General features: G+C 36.9%; 1 protein-coding gene across 1 annotated transcript; it reads left to right on the forward strand.

Annotated features, from left to right (window-relative positions):
• The first annotated feature begins 1,954 nt into the window (after nt 1–1,954).
• Nucleotides 1,955–5,647, forward strand: LOC149196374 (uncharacterized). Its single transcript, XM_089408265.1, has 4 exons — nt 1,955–2,153; nt 2,914–3,006; nt 3,142–5,050; nt 5,194–5,647. Exons 1-4 carry the CDS (start codon nt 1,955–1,957, stop codon nt 5,645–5,647), a joined length of 2,655 nt encoding a protein of 884 aa, XP_089264391.1.
• The last annotated feature ends 13,921 nt before the right edge of the window (nt 5,648–19,568 follow it).

Raw genomic sequence — 19,568 nt, forward strand, 5'->3', positions numbered from 1 at the left:
TCAAAACTATCCCTCCTCCTGATGCCATTAGCATTAACAGTAGCCACCTGTCAGAACGCATTGAGAGTCTGCAATCTAAAGCTTTAGTTGGGAGATGGCACTTCCCGGAATTAGACGATGCGGGAATGAGGCGCTGGTTGGAGCAGCAATGGAAGCCCTTAATTGGATATGTGTCGATCATCTCTAGGCTATTAAAAGAGTGGTATTGCTTCCACTTTCTAAACTCTGTAGATCTGGAAATCATCCAAAAACATCAATGGGTTTATAAAAGAAGTTTCTTAGCCTTACACAGGTGGTACATGGGCTATAACCCATTGAATAACATTCCATCTAATAACTTAATCTGGGTCAAGCTACCCGGCTTACCATTAGATCTGTGGTCAAAGGAAACACTCGCTGAAATTGGCAATGTTATTGGAAGGTGCGTATATGTGGATCCTTGGGTGTTAGGGGAAAAAGACAAAAGGGTAGCCTGGATTTTGATAGATAAACCTTTCAGAGGGGGCTTTCCGGCTCACATAGACATTCAATGGAGGGACTTAAAAATTAGGCAAAGGCTCGACTTCTGGGGGATTCCCTTTAGATGCTCAGGTTGCCATCGCACTGGGCATCTAATCAAGAACTGTCCAAGACGCTTACCAATTAATCGCAGACAGCTCGGTCATCATAGATATCCCACGAACGCCGTCAATAGCTCATCCCCTGAAGGGGATTCTGAGAATTCATCACCCGTAGTGTACAGGGCGCTTATGGATTTTGATGACCAACTGGATAGTGCAGAGAAGGAATTACGCCCATCATCTCATTTGAAGGAGCCAACTCCATCCACGGAACCTGTCTCGAACCACGATCATCCTGTTAACCCTCACATGCCGGAGCCCATATCTCCGTCCATGCCCCTTTTGGAGCCTGCTTCGGACCACGATTCTCCTGTTATTCCACACATTCCGGAGCCCATATCTCCGTCCATGCCCCCACTAGAGCCTGCCTCGGACCACGGTTCTCCTATTATTCCTCACATTCCGGAGCCCATATCTCCGTCAATGCCCCCTCTAGAGCCTGCTTTGGACCATGAGATCCCGTGCCCAAGTCCTTCTCCACATCCTTTCTATGGATCTGTAAATGACAATCTAGTCCAATCTCCCTCTTTTTATGCTTAGAATAACAATCACATGTCTTCAGACAGAGGAAAATAAATTATGATTTTGCCTACGCCTGCTAACTCGCCTTACTCATCGCCTACGAATTTGGTAAGCAGCGATTTGGATTTCCTGCTGAACAAAAAATCGCTCCAACTCAGGGAGCTTACAATCCACAAGCCCCTTGACCATTTGTCCCCTCGAATCAGTCCGAAGTCAGCCAAAAATATAACGGTGAGAAGGAAAACAAAAGGGGGAAGCAGACATTTCAGGGGGAGAGGGGAGGGCAAGGGGATCCGTAATTTTTCTCTTGTTGATGTTCCAATTGTAGACATGACTGAAGACAGGCCTCTTAGAGCATGCAAGGTCGAGAACACTCCAAAATGAATTTTGCAATCTCCATGAATATTAGAGGATTGGGGGTAGACCCCAAGTTTTTGGCTTTAAAAAATTTCTTTCATTTTGAAAATCCTAAAATTATTCTAATACAGGAGACAATGCATGATGCCAATGCTGCAATTTCTTACTTTAGGAAGATGTATCCTTCATGGCATATCTCAACCACTGAAGCGAAGGGCCTTTCGAGAGGGCTAGCAGTCCTCTGGGACCCATCTTGGATCAAGGCAAAAACTTATAGATGTCTGGCAAGGATTTTAATTTCTGCAAAATTGAGAGGACACAATTCTCCCATCAATATTCTCAATATATATGCTCCATACAGGGACAGAATGCTCTTCTGGGAGAAAATCCTAGACTCTGAAATTTTTGATGTGGAAAATTTATTGATTGTAGGTGATTTTAACCTTACTTTAAGCATGGAGGAAATATGGGGAAGCAATAGGAAAAAAGATCCTATAGCTGAAAGACTGAAAAATGAATTTCTTAAAAGAAGTTTAGTGGATGTCATTCCTTCACAAATGAGGCCGACTTGGGAAAATGGCAGAAATGGAGATGCATATGTTGCAAAGAGACTGGACAGGTTCCTTATTCATGCTAGTGTGATTGATTGCATGGGTATGCCTTTTTCCTCAATAGAAAACATTTTCATTTCATATCATAGGCCAATCAAGCTAGGCTGGAGGGGAAGAAACTTTAGGAAGGGATTCCCATTCAAGTTTAATAGCTCTTTTATGGAGGATCCAGGATTTAATGATCTCATTAAAAATTCATGGTCTGGGCTGACAAAAAATAAAAATCCTTCCACGCTCCTAATGACCTTTAAGGACAAAATGGATTATATGAGGAGGATTATTAAAAAATGGCAATATGAGAAAAGACAATCAAATAGGAAAGAACTAAGAATTATTCAATGGGCTTTAGATATGGCATCGAAGGCTTTTTCCTCTCAGAGTTTGTCTCTGGAATCGAGATGTCTCATAAAGGAGCTGCAGAAAAAGAAAATCAAAATCATGGAACAAGAGGAATCCTATTGGCGGCTAAAAAGCAGAATGACTTGGATTAAAGAAGGGGATAGAAATTCTAAGTTCTTCCATAATTTTGCAAATGCCAGGGGAGAAAAAAATACCATATGGAAGATAAAAAAATGGCAATGGTCAGCTTATATATTCTCAGCATGATATAACAAATGAGGCAGTAAATTTTTTTGGGAAGCAATTTCAAAGATCTGAGAAATGTAACTTTAAAGACATCTTATGGGGTATCGAAATTTTCCCAAAGATGTTTGATGTGGAAGCAAATGTCAGAATTTTCCAAAAAATATCTGAGGAAGAGCTGCTTAGGGTTATGAAGTCATTTAAATCTGATAAATGTCCAGGGCCAGACGGCTGGACAATAGAGTTTTTTATTCATTTCTTCGACCTGTTCAAAGGGGTTTTGCTAAAAATGGTTGAGGCTTCAAGAATAGCGGGTAGTATAAATTCAAAGGTTGCATCCACCAATATCACCCTCATCCCAAAGAAAGATGAAGCTGAGTCGTTTATGGATTTCCGGCCGATCTCTTTATGCAATATTTCTTAAAAAATTATTGCGAAAATAATTGCAGAAAGGATAAAAGAGTACTTATCAAAGCATATTTCATCAGAACAGCATGCATTTCTTAAAGGAAGGAACATACAAGATGCAGTGGCAAGCACCCAGGAAGGCCTATTTACTATACAGAAAAGGAAAAGGAATGCAACCATCCTTAAGATTGATCTCCAAAAGGCATACGACTGCCTCGATTGGGGATTCCTCAGATGCCTATTGGTAAAGATTGGCCTTAATACTGGTATGACAAACTGGATAATGGCGTGTGTCGAGATTGTGAATTTTTCAGTGATTATAAATCGTATTCCTTCCCCTTTTTTTTCTGCATCCAGGGGGCTCAGACAAGGATGCCCCTTATCGCCTCTGTTATTTATAATGGCAATGAATACTCTTACTCTCCATCTTAACAAAGCTGTAGAAGAATCCAGAGTTCTTCCGCTTAAAGTTTGTAGAGGAATCTCGATATCCCATAACCTGTTTGTCGATGATATCATTATGTTTGGAATGTTGTGCAAGATAACTTGGTCATGCTACTTCGATATCTTGGACAACTTTCAAAAAGCAACAAGCCTCAATATCAATTCTGAAAAGTCTGTTTTTTTTCACAACGATTCAGGCCAGGATATGATTGATTGGTTGTCGGAGCTGTTTGGAATCAAAGCCCATTCTATTGGGCGTGGGCTGAAATATTTGGGCTTTCAGCTAAAAGCCACAGGCTATGAAAAGGCGGACTGGGGATGGATATTAGACAAATTCTATAAGAGGATTTCTGGTTGGCAGTATAGATTCCTATCTCTTGGCGGTAGAATGATCCTTGCCCAGTCGGTTTTAAATCAGCTGATGGTATATTGGGCTCATTTATATGCCATCCCAGCAAGCATAATATCGGCAATGAATAAGCTCACAACGAGATTTATTTGGGGAGACCAAGTAGGGAATAAAAAATATCATCTTTCTTCTCTTTCCAATATCTCCAAACCAAAGAAATTCGAAGGTTGGGGGCTATTAGACCTGAAATTTTTCGGCAAGGCTTTATTATGTAGGACGCTATGGAGAGGAGTTTTTGAGGAAGGTCCGTGGAGTTCCATTATTCGTTTCAAATACCTAAGAAGGAAGAGCCTGGCATATTGGGTCAGGAGAATGCAATTAGGCTCTCCTAGGGGATCTCCTATTTGGCAAAGCATGCGGAAAATTGGCAAATTTTTTCTGGAAAATTTATTATGGCATTTCCAAACAGGTAAAAATATTCTCATTGGGAAAGATTGTTTTTTGAGTGGATCTGAAGTAATTGAGATACAAAAGCCTCTGCTAATCTTTCTCCACAGACAAGGTATTTTTTTCTGGGAAAGTCTTATTGCTGAATGGAATGGTCCCATCCCCCAGTGGAAGGAAGCTAAACATATGCGGATGCCAGCAGACATTGCCTCACTGTGGAACAACATTAAAGTTCGACTCAGGGACTGTGGAATCTTTCGTTCAAAGGAGCAAGATAATCTCATCTGGAGAAGTTCTAAGGTTTTATATGAGGTCCAAGTTAAAGATGTTTATAAAGATTTGATTAGCAAAGTTCCTTCTCTGCTCAAGCCGTCCATTCTGTGGAAAACAGGTTGCCCCTTAAAAATGATCTTGTTTTCGTGGCTGGCATTTCACAACAGGAATCTTTCTTGGGATAACTTAAGGAAGCGAGGGTGGCAGGGACCGGGTGTTTGCTCCATCTGCTGGGCTGAAGAAGAAACCAATTTCCACCTTTTCTTTGCCTGCAAGAAGACTCGTCTTCTGTGGTGGAATCTGGAGAATGCCCATGGTATCCAGCACTTAGCCCATTCATCGACTGTTGATGCGTTCTTATGGTGCAGCCTTCAAAAGAAATCATGGAGATCTATCTTCATCATTCGGTATGGTGCATATGGAAATGGCGCAATAAGGTTGTTTTCAATGGCAAGGCCCCCCAGCACTTGGAAATTTTATCCTCCATAACTTCTCTTTTTGAATGAATCCCACAAAGTTCAGCTAAGCTTCCTCTCCAAAAAGAAAGTGTGATTCAACAAGACCTGTCTGTCATCCCGAGAGCCTTCTTCGATGGGGCTGAGCAGGAGGGCCAATATGGCTGCGGGGTTTATATTGTGGTGAATGAAATCTGTCATTTTCATCTGTTCTGGAATGGAGGCAGTGGTTCAAACAGTAAGGCGGAAGTAATGGCCCTTGCGGGCCTTCTTCATTTTTGCCTTTTTCTCAATCTTCAGGATGTTTCCATCTTTGGTGATTCTAAGGTCTTGGTTGATGGTCTCTGTGGTAAGAACATCATAAGAAATCTGCAGCTCTCTGGTTGGATTGAGAGGATTAATTTTTTATGGAACAGATCTAAGGGGGTGTCCATTCGTCACATCAAGAGGGATCTTAACCATGCTGCTGATGACTTATCCAAAAAAGGTCTCCGGGTGGCTCCAGGCTTATGGTTCTTGCAGGTCTTTTTTGAAGGCAACGTTATCTCCATTCAGGACTTTCTCCCTCCTGATTTCTAAGCCTTGTTTTGATTCTAGCTCCTTCTTCTTTCTCTGGTTTTGTTTCAAGAAAGCTCTGATTTCTCTTTCTGGAAGATGAAGGTTCTCTTTGGCTAATCTTGTTGTTCCAGTGACCGCAAGTTTTTCACGAGCGCTTACAATATACAGTTGCTAGATGCAGTATGTCCGTTCTCGCTTCCTTTTGGTCTGCGATTTGCTATGGGTTGTGGGATCGCCATAACTTCATCCCTGGTGTAGTTAGGAGTTTTGATTCAGATGTTGTTCAATGGGAGTTTTTGGTTTATGATGTTCCTATTTTAGGGAGATACATGTGGAACATTTATGTTTTTTAAGTCTGGCTTGTGCCTTCAGGTAAAATATCTTGTATGCTTTTCATCACAAAGACCAGAGGAACTGATATAATGTCATTGTTTATATTACTGATATAAATGAAATATAGCTTTTTTCGGCCTAAAAAAAAAAAATAAAAAATAAAAAATTATATATATATATATATATATATATATATATATATATATATATATATATATATATATATATATATATAAATTGTATTATGTTGTATATCTGACTATTGGCATATTGAGGATATATTGAATCAGTCCTATCTGGAGTATATTGTTTTCAGATTGGGCGAACCTATTTCTCAGCTATGATGTAATATTTTGGCTGTTATATATCTTATATAATACTATTGAGCTTTTTCTCTCTAAAAAAAACTCAAAATTTCAAAATATTCTGCAGATTTTATCATAATCTTTCTAAAATTTCCCCTATTTTCCAAACTAATTTATAAATTATTTAGATTAAACTTACTCCTAATATCTCTCTAGTTCATGAAAATACCTATCCCATCAATATGGTTCTATTCATTCCTTTCTCATCAAATTAAGTTTGGAATTTGAAAACTCTCAGAAAGAATGTATGATAAACAGAAAATATGATTGCATAATAAATCTCAAGTTGATTTAATAAAAATAGCAGTTGTCTATAATGCGACTTTTTGGATGCTTTTCCGGTGGGTTTTTCTGGTCAAAATCCGGCAGCAATTTATTGGAATCGCAAGTTTGATAGCTAGTTTCTGCACAATCAAAATCTCAGAGTTTTTCACGGTGCTGAATCCAAATATGCAGTTAAAAAAACCATTTTAAATCATACAAATCAAGATTTAACCTCAATTTTTTCCGATTTCGTCACCAGAATCTCCAAAAAGTCACATTATAGACAACTCCATAAAAATATACAATTAACATTAAAAAAATTATGATTGTACAATAAGATTCAGGTTAATTTAATTAATTAGATACTAAAAGATAAAATTATATATATATTAAAAAATGAATGTTACAAATTATTATTTGATTTTAATTAAATGAACGATTAATAAAAAAATAGTCACCCATTATACCTTACCAATAGGGGATAAATGATAGGTTGAATCTTTGAGTGTAATGCATTTTACCATTTAAAAAAAAAAAATATTTAAAAAAATATAAATTTTTATTAAATAAAGTAAATTTAATAAAATTATCTTTTATAAAATTTTATTAAATAAATAAATTTAATAAAAAATTAAAAATAACATATCAAAATTTTTATCATTATTAAAATTCACTAAAACATCGGTTATCCGTAACATAACACATAAAATTAACGGTGTAGTCTATGAATTGGCTTTGCCGGCTATCGTTTTTCTCATGTTCTCCAGCAACACATTGACTCGTTCCATAAACAACTCAACCATTAAAATTTAATTCCAGAAAAATATCAAATATTAAGTAATTGCAGGTCTTGTCTCTCCTCACAATTAATAGATTTGGAAAAGGTATTTAAAGTTGAGAGATTTATTAATTGTTTTCGGAAAGGAGAGATTTATTAATTGTTATCAGCATTGATAATTTATAATTTTCATTGTGACTTGATTTTGTTATTTTATTTAAAAATAATTGTATTTAAATTTTAGATTTAAAAAAAAAAAAATAGTTAATTAGTTTTTTGTTTGTTTGGTTAGGTTATGTGAGACTTGTGATTACTCACACATTTAACTTATGACTTGAGTAATCGGAATCAGGGGCAATTAAGTCATCAAAATCACCTAGTAATCCTAGCAGATCTCGGCCACGAAAACCTTTAGCATGGCTAGATTTTTGCCCACATAATTTTGAATCAATGAAATTTATACCAGAAAATGCTTTAACAACAAAACTCCATAGAAATCTACAATAAACCTTATGGGAAAAAATAGTAAATTATTAATAAAAAATAAATTGGTATTTATTTTTCTATTTTCTTAATCAATAGAAATACATCTATTGACATTAGTTTTATAATAATTAACAATTTCAATAAATATAATAACATTCTTGTATTGAAAAAAATTATTAAACTCTATTTTATATTCTTCCACAAAGCTAGATAATTTATGTCAACATCCAAACACCATATTGTTAAGTAACAATACATGGTATATGAATAAATAACATTCAAGTTATATTATTAAGTGGCATTACATATATTAAAATATTGATTTATGCATACAAGTTTTATTGAGCTATGTAGGGAATCAATAGAGGCCATAAAAGGGCCTTCTTATGTTGTTAGGAGGTAAACCAAGTACCCAATACCTTGCTTTATCTCAAACAATGAACATAGCAACCACTGCCCCAAACCCTATCCCAATTCCCATCCCTAATGCTATCAAAGACATCTTCTCATTTACATGGCTTAACCATCCTGTCTTGATATTAATTTGACTGCCACTGTCTCCACTGGTTGTCTTCATATATTTTTTTATTGCATCCTAGAAGAGGATATCCACATAAGCACTTATTCCTTTGAAATGAAGACTCATTAAAGGTGTAAAATTGTGTCCCTCCTGAAATTGGTCCACATAAGTTATTAGATGAAACATCTAGATAAGCCAACATTGATAATTGAGAGAGCTCTTGAGGAATTGCTCCATCCAAATTATTTTTGGACAAGTCCAACTGCTCCAAAGTTGGTATCTCACTAAAAGACACTGGTATTTTTCCTTCCAATTGGTTCCCAGAGAAATTTAGTAATCCCAAGCTTCTCATGTTGCCTATGCTTTTGGGGATTTCTCTAGAAAGATTATTCCCAAACAAATCAAATATAACATTTATAATCAAGATATATGACAAATTATACTCAATCCCTTTTATGTATTCTTTGGTTTGGAAATAAAGCTCAAAGAAATAAAATTGATGAATTGCAAACCCTTGCAGTCTTTCAAGATCATATGGTATGCTTCCATTAAAATCATTGTCTGATAAATCCAACAAAAACAAGTTGGTAAAATTTGTGATCCATTGGGGAATAATACCTTGAAAATTATTATAACTAAAACTTAAAAATCCCAATTTACTCAAATTTGCTAGGGTTGAAGGAAGCTCACCTCTAAATCCACAATTCTTTAAATCCAATATTATAAGCTAGGTGCAATTTGCAAATGATGAGGTTAGAGTCCCAGAAAATTTGTTAGAATGAGCGAAGAAAATATTTAAAGAAGTGGAGTTATAGATGCAGATACTAGGAATAGGTCCCTCCAAATTGTTTTCTGATAAATATAATGCATTAAGCGAAACCAAATTATTAATATTATTAGGAATCTTCCCGGTGAAATTGTTTGAATTTAAATATAATTCATTCAAAGAATGAAGGTCTCCTATAGCTCTGGGAATTGTCCCTTCAAGATTGTTGTTTGAGAATTTTAAGTATATAAGCTTCTTTAAATTGACAAGGGTTTTAGGAATGTGACCTATGAGTTTATTTTGAGACAGATCTAGGTATGACAGATTAGTCAAATTGAAAATTGTTTTAAATATGTTACTGCTTAGATTATTGTCAAAGAGATTTAATTCTGTCAACTGAGATAAAGCGACAATGTTTTCATTTAAGTGAGTAATGTTGTTTTTATTAAGATCTAAGTACTCTAACTTAACCAAATTGGCAATACCTTCCAGTATGGTAGTCAGTATATTACTAGAGAAATCTAAGTCAGTCAACCAGGTCAAATTGCTAATGCTCTCAGGTATGAGAGTGAGCCCACATTCATAAAGTTGTAAGGCAGTTAATTTGGTCAATTTAGTAATGTAATTAGGTATCCTCCCTGTGAGGTTAAAACTAAGAGACAGAGTAAAGAGGGGAAGTCTAAATATTTAAGAGGGAATAGAACCTAAAATACTATGACCAGAAATGGATAGATCTGAAAGTTGTGTCAAATTACCCAATTGACATGGAATTCTGCCTGACAAGCTGTTGTTGTCCAGATACAGGGACTCTAGCTTCTGTAGCAGGCCCAACTCCATTGGAATAGGACCGCGGAGCGTATTGGAGCTAAGGTCAAGCTACGCTAGTTTCTGTAGCAGGCCCAGCTGGACTAGAATAGGAGCACTGAACGTATTGCTACTGAGGTCACGCTCCTGTAGTTTCTGGAGCAGGCCCAACTCGACAGGAATAGGACCGTTGAGCATATTGTCTTCAACATGTAGGTGCTCTAGCCTCTGTAGCATGCTGAACTGGACTGGAATAGGGTCGTTGATCGTATTGCTGTTGAAGCCAAGGTACTCTACTTTGTGTAGCAGGCCCAACTCGACAGGAATAGGACCGCTGAGCGTATTTCTGCTGAAGCCAAGGTACTTTACTTTGTGTAGCAGGCCCAACTCCATTGGAATAGAACCATTGATCAAATTGGCATTGAGGTCAAGGTACTTTAGCTTCTGGAGCAGGCCCAAATCGACAGGAATAGGACTGCTAAGCATATTGAGGCCGAGGTACAGGTGCTCTAGCTTCTGTAGCATGCCCAACTCAACTAGAATAGGACTGTTGAGTATATTGTTGGTGAGGTCCAGTGTTTGTAGTGCTTTAAGGTGGCCAAACTCGGCCGAAATTCCTCCACTGAAAGCATTAAGGAAAGAATCAATGTGTTCAATAATGAGAGAATGCTGATAGATGGGGAAAGTTTACCTTGCAATGCTCCATCAGATGGACAGAGGTCAATGGCCACCACTCTTTTGGTGTTTGCTCTGCAGCGAATACCGAACCATGAGCACATGTTATCGGAGTTTTCTACCATCTAGTTGGATAGCAAACCTTCGAGATCGTGTGTGATAGCATTTCTGAATGACAAGAGAGCATCGAGGTCACTTTTATGGCCGACGTCCATTGAAGATACATTGAATTCACGTTCCTCCACCAATATGCGTTCAGAATTAGAATTCCTCCGCCTCGGTAGACGACTCCAAAGAAATTGGGCATCGCGATTCGCATGCAAAAAAATTGGTGAATAACTCCATTCAAAATTATTGGTGTGGGTAATCCATCCGTACATGACGGCTGTAATGAAGAAATTGGGCATCGCATGCAAAGAAATTGGTGAATAACTCCATTCAAAATTATTGGTGTGGGTAATCCATCCATACACGGCGGCGGTAATGAAGAAATTGGGCATCGCATGCAAAGAAATTGGTGAATAACTCCATTCAAAATTATTGGTGTGGGTAATCCATCCGTACACGGCAGCAGTAATGAAGAAATTGCACATCGCATGCAAAGAAATTGGTGAATAACTCCATTCAAAATTATTGGTGTGGGTAATCCATCCGTACACGGCGGCTATAATGAAGAAATTGGGCATCACATGCAAAGAAATGGAGTAGTCTAACAAGGCGGAGGAATTGCCCGGTTTTCGTCACCGCCCGGAAAAACATCCGGCTCCAGCCATTGGAAATTCCTCTGCCATCCGCCACCCTCCGCCACCGTTCCACATTAATTGCCGATGGAATCTCGTCTGACATATTTTCGGAGTCTACCAGCTTCTATGATCCTTTCCTTTTGAATTTGGGCCAAACCGCGGGTTCTGCAGCTCCCCTCACCAGCTCGACTCTCGCAAAAACTCCATCTTGGCTCTGCAACTCCACTCACTAGCTCGACTCCCGTAGAAACTCCATCCCCGCTCTGCAGCTCACCAATTGCCTCCATGCAGAAACTCCATCCCGCGCTCTACAACTCACCACCATTGACTCGTCACCAGGCGACAGACAGAGGCAAGTTCAATCATCTGGTTCATTTTTCTGCTCTTTTTCGTTGTGTCCATGTATGATCGAGGAACAGGGTCTTACTCTTTTGCTTAATTCCTAGTGGCTTGCTATTGTTGTCTCAGCTTCACGACTTCCATCATTAAAACGACTTTGTCCCTTCTAAGCCCTTCAATTTCTCCTAGCATATTGTCCAACCTCAACGCAGGAACCCATGCCCTGCTGGTGATGATGATGAACATTATCACACTGAGGTACTAAATTGCTCGACATAACAGCGTTGCAATAAAATCACTGAACCCCATAAGCTAAAAACTAATTCAATAATTAATTGTGTGGAGGGGTTCATAGGCAAATGATCCGTCGAGGGTCTAAAACTAACATTTGGAATTAGGTAACTTGATGATTTACAACGCTCTCCCTTCAAGCAAGATCTAAAGCCATGTCGATTGGTCTGGTCTGTTGATTTGAAAAATCTTATCATCTGCGTGTTTTATTATATATAACCTGTCATTTCCATGGGTCAAGGAAAATCCATCGTGTTATCGAACTATCAATTTTATGTAAGCAAGTCAATGAGGCAGGATATGCAAACATTGGGGACGGGGAGAAGGCACTTGATTATTTTGTCCGAATGTTGAGGGCAAGGATGAGGCCGGACCGGATCAGTTTTGAAAATATTCTAAATTGCATGGTTTCTTTTATCAAATCCAAAAACTATTGAGGAGGATAACGCCCTACTTGATGGATACAATTAAAAGTAGACAAAATATTCTACCAAAATATTTGAGCAAGTCTTTTGTTTCCTATGCAGTGGCTGTAACTTTATTTCCTAATGGGAAGGATTCTTTTCATAGTTGTCACTTTCACATAGGTGCGGCCAAACATGGTTTATCAAATATCTAGTGATTCTTGTAGTTTGATCTATTGCCACTACTTGGAAAACTATATTATTAGAAGATTTTTACTGCAGACCTAGAGCACAACACATTTTGGGGGTTACCATTAGTCACATGACCTGGACTAGGGAAACGACTGGGCAAAGCCAAAGAGTGAGAGTTTGAATTTGTCAGGCCAGAATAGGTAACTCCATGATGGTCTTTTCATTAATGTGCAATCAGAGATATATAATGGTGCAACCCTTTGTTTCATTTTCAAAGGATCCCTTCATCTTTGCATTCTCCTACTTTATTTATTTACAATTTTATTTATAGGGAAGAAATCTTGGAAGATTATGTCCAACATAATCGAATTGTGAAAACTCAAGGCTAACATGAGTTACCTTCTTCACATAAGAGTACCATAATACCAGTGGAAGTGGAAGGGATTGCCTAGAATTATATTGATGAGGAACAATACATTTTCAATACATCCACAATTGAGGTGAATTTCAGGAAATTCTAAAACTCAAAAACAACTTAAAATAGGTAAATGTTGGTTGAACATAGTCAAACTTGCTGAGTAAATTGCGTAAGATCAGTCAAACTTGTTGAGTTCTGGTGACTTTGACAAGATTTAACTGAGTTTTGCTAAAATGAGAAGACTTGGCTTGTTTTGGAGTTGAGCTGAGTGAACTCACTGAGAAGTGGACAAATTTGACAATCTTGTAAAATTGGTTAACATGCAACATATTGTACAGAATCAACCCCAGGGAGTATATACATTAAGCTAATGTATTGTTTGCACAATGTAGAACCTTGCATCATTAAGGAAAGCAAAATGATTGACTGCTAGAATCCAATCTTCTTGTGGAGACCACCTTCCATAGGTCAAACACCATGTTTTCATAACTAATAAATCAAACCGACAAGTAGCTTGACATGACTAGACACTCCACCATATAACCATGGGCACAGGATGACTCTTTGATGCCTTACTAGCACTGAACACTTAACCTAGCTGGAATTTCATGCTACCTATTATGCAACAAATGGGAGCAACAAATACAATCATATATCAATTTTTGGCACACGTGTGGGTTGACCCTATATGAACTTTGTGGAAAAAAATCAATTGCAATAGACACACATCAATTTCGACTAGCTAGGTGGTCCATGTGATTAGCAGGGATATTACTATGATGATTGATCTTCCATACCCGTAATATATTCTGGACTTAATAGATCACCCCAGGGACTTTCAACCATGGCACATAGTGAAGCATGATGGATGCAAGAAGTCAAAGTGAGATAATTATAATGGTACCAATAAATATTAGCACATGGTGATGATGATGATGTCTACATCCGTACACAAGAACATGGAAATTAGACACAAATGAACCATACTAGTAAACAATAAGTAAAGTGGAAAGAATAAAACAATAGGTAAATAATAAGTAAAGGGGAAATAATACCCACTGTTTCATAAAAGGTTAAATGCTAGAATGCTGAAGAAAACTGAAATATTATCGTTCATATCTAAAATCATCTCTTCATGTTGGATTTATGTGGTTGGCATTGCAAATTTGGCTCTTCTGAAATTGGTCTGTCTCATTTTAACTTCAAATCGTATGCATGGCCAGAGAAATTCCATGTAAGACTACAAATATTCCCAGGTAGCCATAGAAACCGTGTTCTAGCTCATGTAAAAATTCTAGATCTAATTCAATTATTCAGCCCATAAAAATTACTAAGATTGAAAGTTCGGTTCTGATGTCCTTGCATATTGTTTGACCAGATCAGTTCAAAATGGGCAAGCAAAGCAAATGGTAATATATCATGGATCTTGAGGTGCAAGACCTCAAAGGCAAAATGACGTTCTCTAGTAAAGACTTAGTTTGGACAGAAATAAATAGAAAAAACAATAGTATTGATCGAGTTGTCATAATCCCATTACAACGAGTTGCTGACTTTATGAAAGGAGAGGAAGAAAATCCTATTGCTCCATGTAAATTCATACAAAAAACAAAAAAAGAACCAAAAGAAAGAGCTACCGCTGCATTATAATATAGATGTGAGTATTTAAAATATGTATTGTTTAGATCTTTTGAAACCACGGTTATCTTTCTTTGTATGTACTAACATTTTAAATTTTTGGTGTAGTTATCATTGTTCATTTGGCCTAGAGGATAAAAGAGGAAATCTTCCAACTAAACAAAGGACCTCATTTGTGTAGAAGAGGGGTTGCCAATGCCACTTTATTGTGAAAGTTATGCATGAAATTCTTGATAGAGAAATATTAACTTTCAATATGTATGAACCTAAAGATGGGGGAGGTTGGGCTTGTCATGGTCAATGTGACACCTCAGGTGAGACCAGGACCTTGCATAGGCAAAAGCTTTCAAGGGACGTTGTTGCATATGTAGAGAGATGTTTCTTTTTGGGAGTCCCTGTTGATGTAGTGTATGGAACCCACATTAAGAGACATGTGGACATCGATGTGGAAGCTCGAGATAGAGATTTCTTCTTATGCAGGAAAGATATTATAAACATCTATAATAGGTTGGCGAAGAGAAATTATCAACATCACAAAAAGGATGAAATGAGTGTAAACCTTTGGTGTCAAAAGCATCGGGAAGATTTTTTATTTTACCAAAAGCCAAATGGTGTGGAGGTCCCTTTTATAATAGGGATTCAAACAAAGTGGATGTTAGAGACAATGGTCAAGCTATCACACAATAGCTTAATAGCCATGGATTCAACATTTAACACAAGTAAATACGGTGTAAGTCAGATGCCAATCATTGATTGAATATATTTATTTAAGTTGTATACATTTAGAATGATTAATAACTTGTATTTGATTTTATGTAATGTTGAAAATGACAGTATCAGTTGTATACACTCGTGGCATTTGATGAACAACAAAGTGGGGTGCCTGTTGCATGAGTCGTGGCATCACGAAACACATAAGATGATATTGCAATATGGCTAGAGCAGCTCATGCACAAATGTTTCCAAACCCATCCTAATTGGAAAGTCAATGCTTTCATGGTTGATGATGCATTGGCTAAAATCAATGCCTTGAGGTAATTTTAACATTATCATGGTATAACCAAACTTGCATTGTTTTCTAAAAATAGCACACTAAAATGCATTGAATATAGCAAGAGGATCACAGGTTGTGATGTGATCTTATGAGTTTGGCATGTATAGAGGGCTTGGTTAAAAAATGTCAATTGGTTGGCCACTAGTTCCATAAAAGCCAATGAGATGTTCAGTGAGTTAGGTTTCATCATGAAATAAACTCTCAATTATGAAGTGGAAGATGCAATCAATCATTTTTTTATCAAATTTGCAGATGAAGAGAAGTTCTTAGACTATTTCAACAAGAATTGGGTCACTGGAGATAAGATTCGTAATTAAACATTTTTTCGTATTATATGCATTTTTTTCTTCTATAAATGTAATATAATGAGATTGACATTGTTCTATTTGCAATTAGGTATGTGGGTGAAAGGTTGTCGGGAGTTTCCTCATGCAAATTAGGAGACCAATAATGTTGTTGAGTCATACCATTGTTACCTAAAAACAACATTTCTATCTGATAGAAGGAAAAAATGTGCTCAGAGGATGGATTGGTTATTGCATATGCTACTAACAACAGTTGAACCTTGTTATCGGTTCAAGGAAATCTTAAAAGAAGAAGGATTTCTAAACAACTACAAGAGAGAAAAACAACTAGAATCATCAGTGGAACGAGCAAGAAAAATTCTGAATACTGATTGTTGTCCGCATGAGAGCATAACCTGTGTTTATTGGGTGAGAAGTGAGACAGATCGAGGTAAAAAATACCTTGTGACCTAGTATCGTACGGATTTTATAACTTTTGAATGTCCATGGTCTATCTGTTGAAACATTTGCAAGCATGCCACAAAGGTTATTTGGTTGTATTTCCACTCGGATAATTCAAATCCATTGCTTCATTAGCATGCAGAGGATAACATATGTAATGACCCACCTAAGATCAATATAGAGCCTGAAAACCATGATGTAGATGTTGATGTTACTCTCATGGCCACAAATATTGTTGATGCAGATGCCGAGGCACTTCATTTGGCAAGGGAGGAGTTGTTTAGCTATACACATCTCATTTTAGATAACCCTCCTACTACTTTGACGAACACAATCCAGTTGACTGGTATGCTTAAAAAAATGTTGGATGAAGCCAATAATTTGCACATTACTAATTTTGACTTCACACTTGGATTGGGTTATCTTGATCCATCTTTGAAGAGGAAGAAGAATTTCCTTAGCCCCATAAAGAAAAGAAGAAGCAACAGAAAAAACAATGGTTTGGAAATTGATTTAAATGTTGATCCAACAGAATATGAACCATTTGAGTTTCGATACCTCAATAAGCGAGGAGGTCATCAATCAAATAATGCCTTGTCTATGGTTCCAGGTTAGTTTTATGTGTTGAATAGAGTCATGGTTTTAGATTTAAGTATTTAATCATCACCATTCTTTAACATGTGGTATGTTTATTTTTATAGCAATGCAACAATCCCCAACCATGGCGATAACCCAAGACCAAAGAGAGATGCAAGACCATCCAACTTTACCTGCCATGCTAGGTACATTTGACACTCTTTCATTGTGTGTGCACATATACCTCGATGCTCTAGCAATTTTTTTTGCGATAATGTTTGACACTTTTCTAGGTAACTGTAGAATAAGTGGAGAAGCATCATCTTCTACCATGACTGATCATTTATGGAAGGACTTCAACTCTAGTGGGAATCAATGAGGTATGCACAAAGAATAGATAAGCTAGGTTTTCATGGCCTCGTCAGGTGGGTTGCCCTTTTTCATATGATAAGTATATTTATGTTTTCCTATTGTTATGTTGTTATGAAAATACCTTCTTCATAATCTGTTCAGGGTCACTGAAAAATTAGGATTGCCAAATGTGATCATTGTGAGTGCTTATGTTTCTTCCCATGCATTTCTCACTGAAACAAAGTTCAGTCGTCAACACCTTTCCCCCACTAAGGTGTTTATTGTATTTCCTATGCCAAAGTCATGGGCTTTGTGTGCCTTTTTATGCTTGTTCATGGTTAAGGAGAAGGACCATCATTGGGTTCAAAGCTCATGCTGTTATTTTTCCCTATCCATCATGTTGGCTGTCAAATATAATCTCTTTACTTATTTATGTTCATGCAACATGTTTGATTTTTATATGTAAACATGTAGTTACTATGTTCTCACACCTATGTTCATGGTTCGGTGTTTATTAGATTTATAGATCTTTATATTTTACATCTTTATAAATTTATGGTTAGATGGTTAAAGGCCAATGAGGTTTGAACCTTATCATTGCGTTTTTTGTTGTTGGATTTTTGATTCCTTGCCTCTAGTTAGAGATCTCGTTGGATTTTCATGACTTCATCAAGCTGATTTTTCCTTCATGGAATAGTATATGATAGCATAGTAGAATGTTATGTTATTTTGAACATGCCCTCTTCATGATTTGTTGATGTTCACTGAACGTTGTTCTGTCCTTTTATGCCTGCGATAAAGTGTTAACTGTCCTATTGCCCAAATCAACATCGGTTGTTATCTTTTAGTTGTGTGTTCGGTGAAAGTGTTTATTTAGATCTTGTGTGCTCGTGTATATATGCGTGTTGAAGTTCCTGGTCACATATAGTTTATGGTCTGCTAGGATAATGATGGTGTTGATTAATTTTCAAAATTTTAATGTGGATGCTCTTTTTTTCAGGTTGTTCTATAGTTCTACTTCCAACCAAGATTGTCCATGCATTGAACCTCAATGTGGAAGACATAAATTCTTAGCCAAGCACACAATGTGGTCTTTTTCCAAGCATGCAATTCTCATCCAAGCACACAATGTGGTCTTTTGCCAAACAAACAATGTTTATCTATACAAATAAATTCTAGTCCATGGTTTTCCAACTTCCAGTTGTACAACAATTGATAAAGCCGTGATAGATTAATTTATCTTTTGTATAAGCATCATTACATGAAATGATGCTTTGGAAGCACGAGTGAAGTATCATTCAGTACTATGGCAGTTTCCACAGTCTTGAGGAAACAATTCTAGCATTTTGTAATAAATTGAATATAATGAAATCCATTGCAATGAATTTCTTGCTAGCAATCTGTTATATTTCCAAACTTTTGATGTTCAGCTCCACTCCATTTTGGTATCTTCCCTTTTATGTTAGTAAAGCAAATCCATTGCAATCACTATACTTATCATTCCAATGGTAACCCCTTGAAATTATTAATTAACCAATTTAAGCTAATAAGGAAGATCCTTGCAAGTGTCCACTCTATTCCATCTATGTTCCTCGAACAAGCCAATGAAAACACAGATTCATTCTTTGAAATCTGCTCCCTTCACCATATTTCCGTTGTTGATAAAATTGTTTTTTGATGCATATACTAATGACAATATTCCTATACCCACCTGCCCCTGATAGTTGAAAGGGCTTAGGCATTTTCTAGGAACTACAAAATCCCATGTTACATTACACTTTATAAATGTTCCAAGAATTTTTGTCCTTGCTCATTTCCCTTAACAGAATTTATAAAATTTGATAGCATTTAAAAATATCGATGGGGTTCAATTATTTGAAACAAAGTTTTAGGTTCTAGAATTCCACAGAAGGTATATTTAATGAGCTTTTTTCATCATTTTTTTATATTCTGGAGTACCCAAAAATGTGACATTTATGTTGGATTCATTCTGAATCCAAATGAATCCATCTTCCCCAGAATAATTAGTCTCGGGGAAATCATAGACATCTCTGCATTGTCATGAATTTGACATGGCTTAGGCCTAGAAATGGCATTGGTTCTAACAGAATTTATAAACTTTGCCATGCCCACAGTGCACAAAAGACAAGTAGAATCCCCAAATATATGGATCCTATGATCTAATCACTTCCAGAATTGTAA

The sequence above is a fragment of the Pinus tabuliformis genome, chromosome 2_2 (genome assembly GCF_031772625.1).
Source record: "Pinus tabuliformis cultivar Carrire ecotype Pingquan chromosome 2_2, CPIR1, whole genome shotgun sequence".
Taxonomy (NCBI): domain Eukaryota; kingdom Viridiplantae; phylum Streptophyta; class Pinopsida; order Pinales; family Pinaceae; genus Pinus; species Pinus tabuliformis.

Coding starts and splice junctions, on each gene's coding strand:
- LOC149196374 (XM_089408265.1), top strand. CDS start 1,955: ATGGAGGAAATATGGGGAAGCAATAGGAAAAAAGATCCTATAGCTGAA. Junction 2,154..2,913: donor TAGTGTGATTGATTGCATGG/GTATGCCTTTTT, acceptor ATAAATGTCCAG/GGCCAGACGGCTGGACAATA. Junction 3,007..3,141: donor TGAGGCTTCAAGAATAGCGG/GTAGTATAAATT, acceptor AAATAATTGCAG/AAAGGATAAAAGAGTACTTA.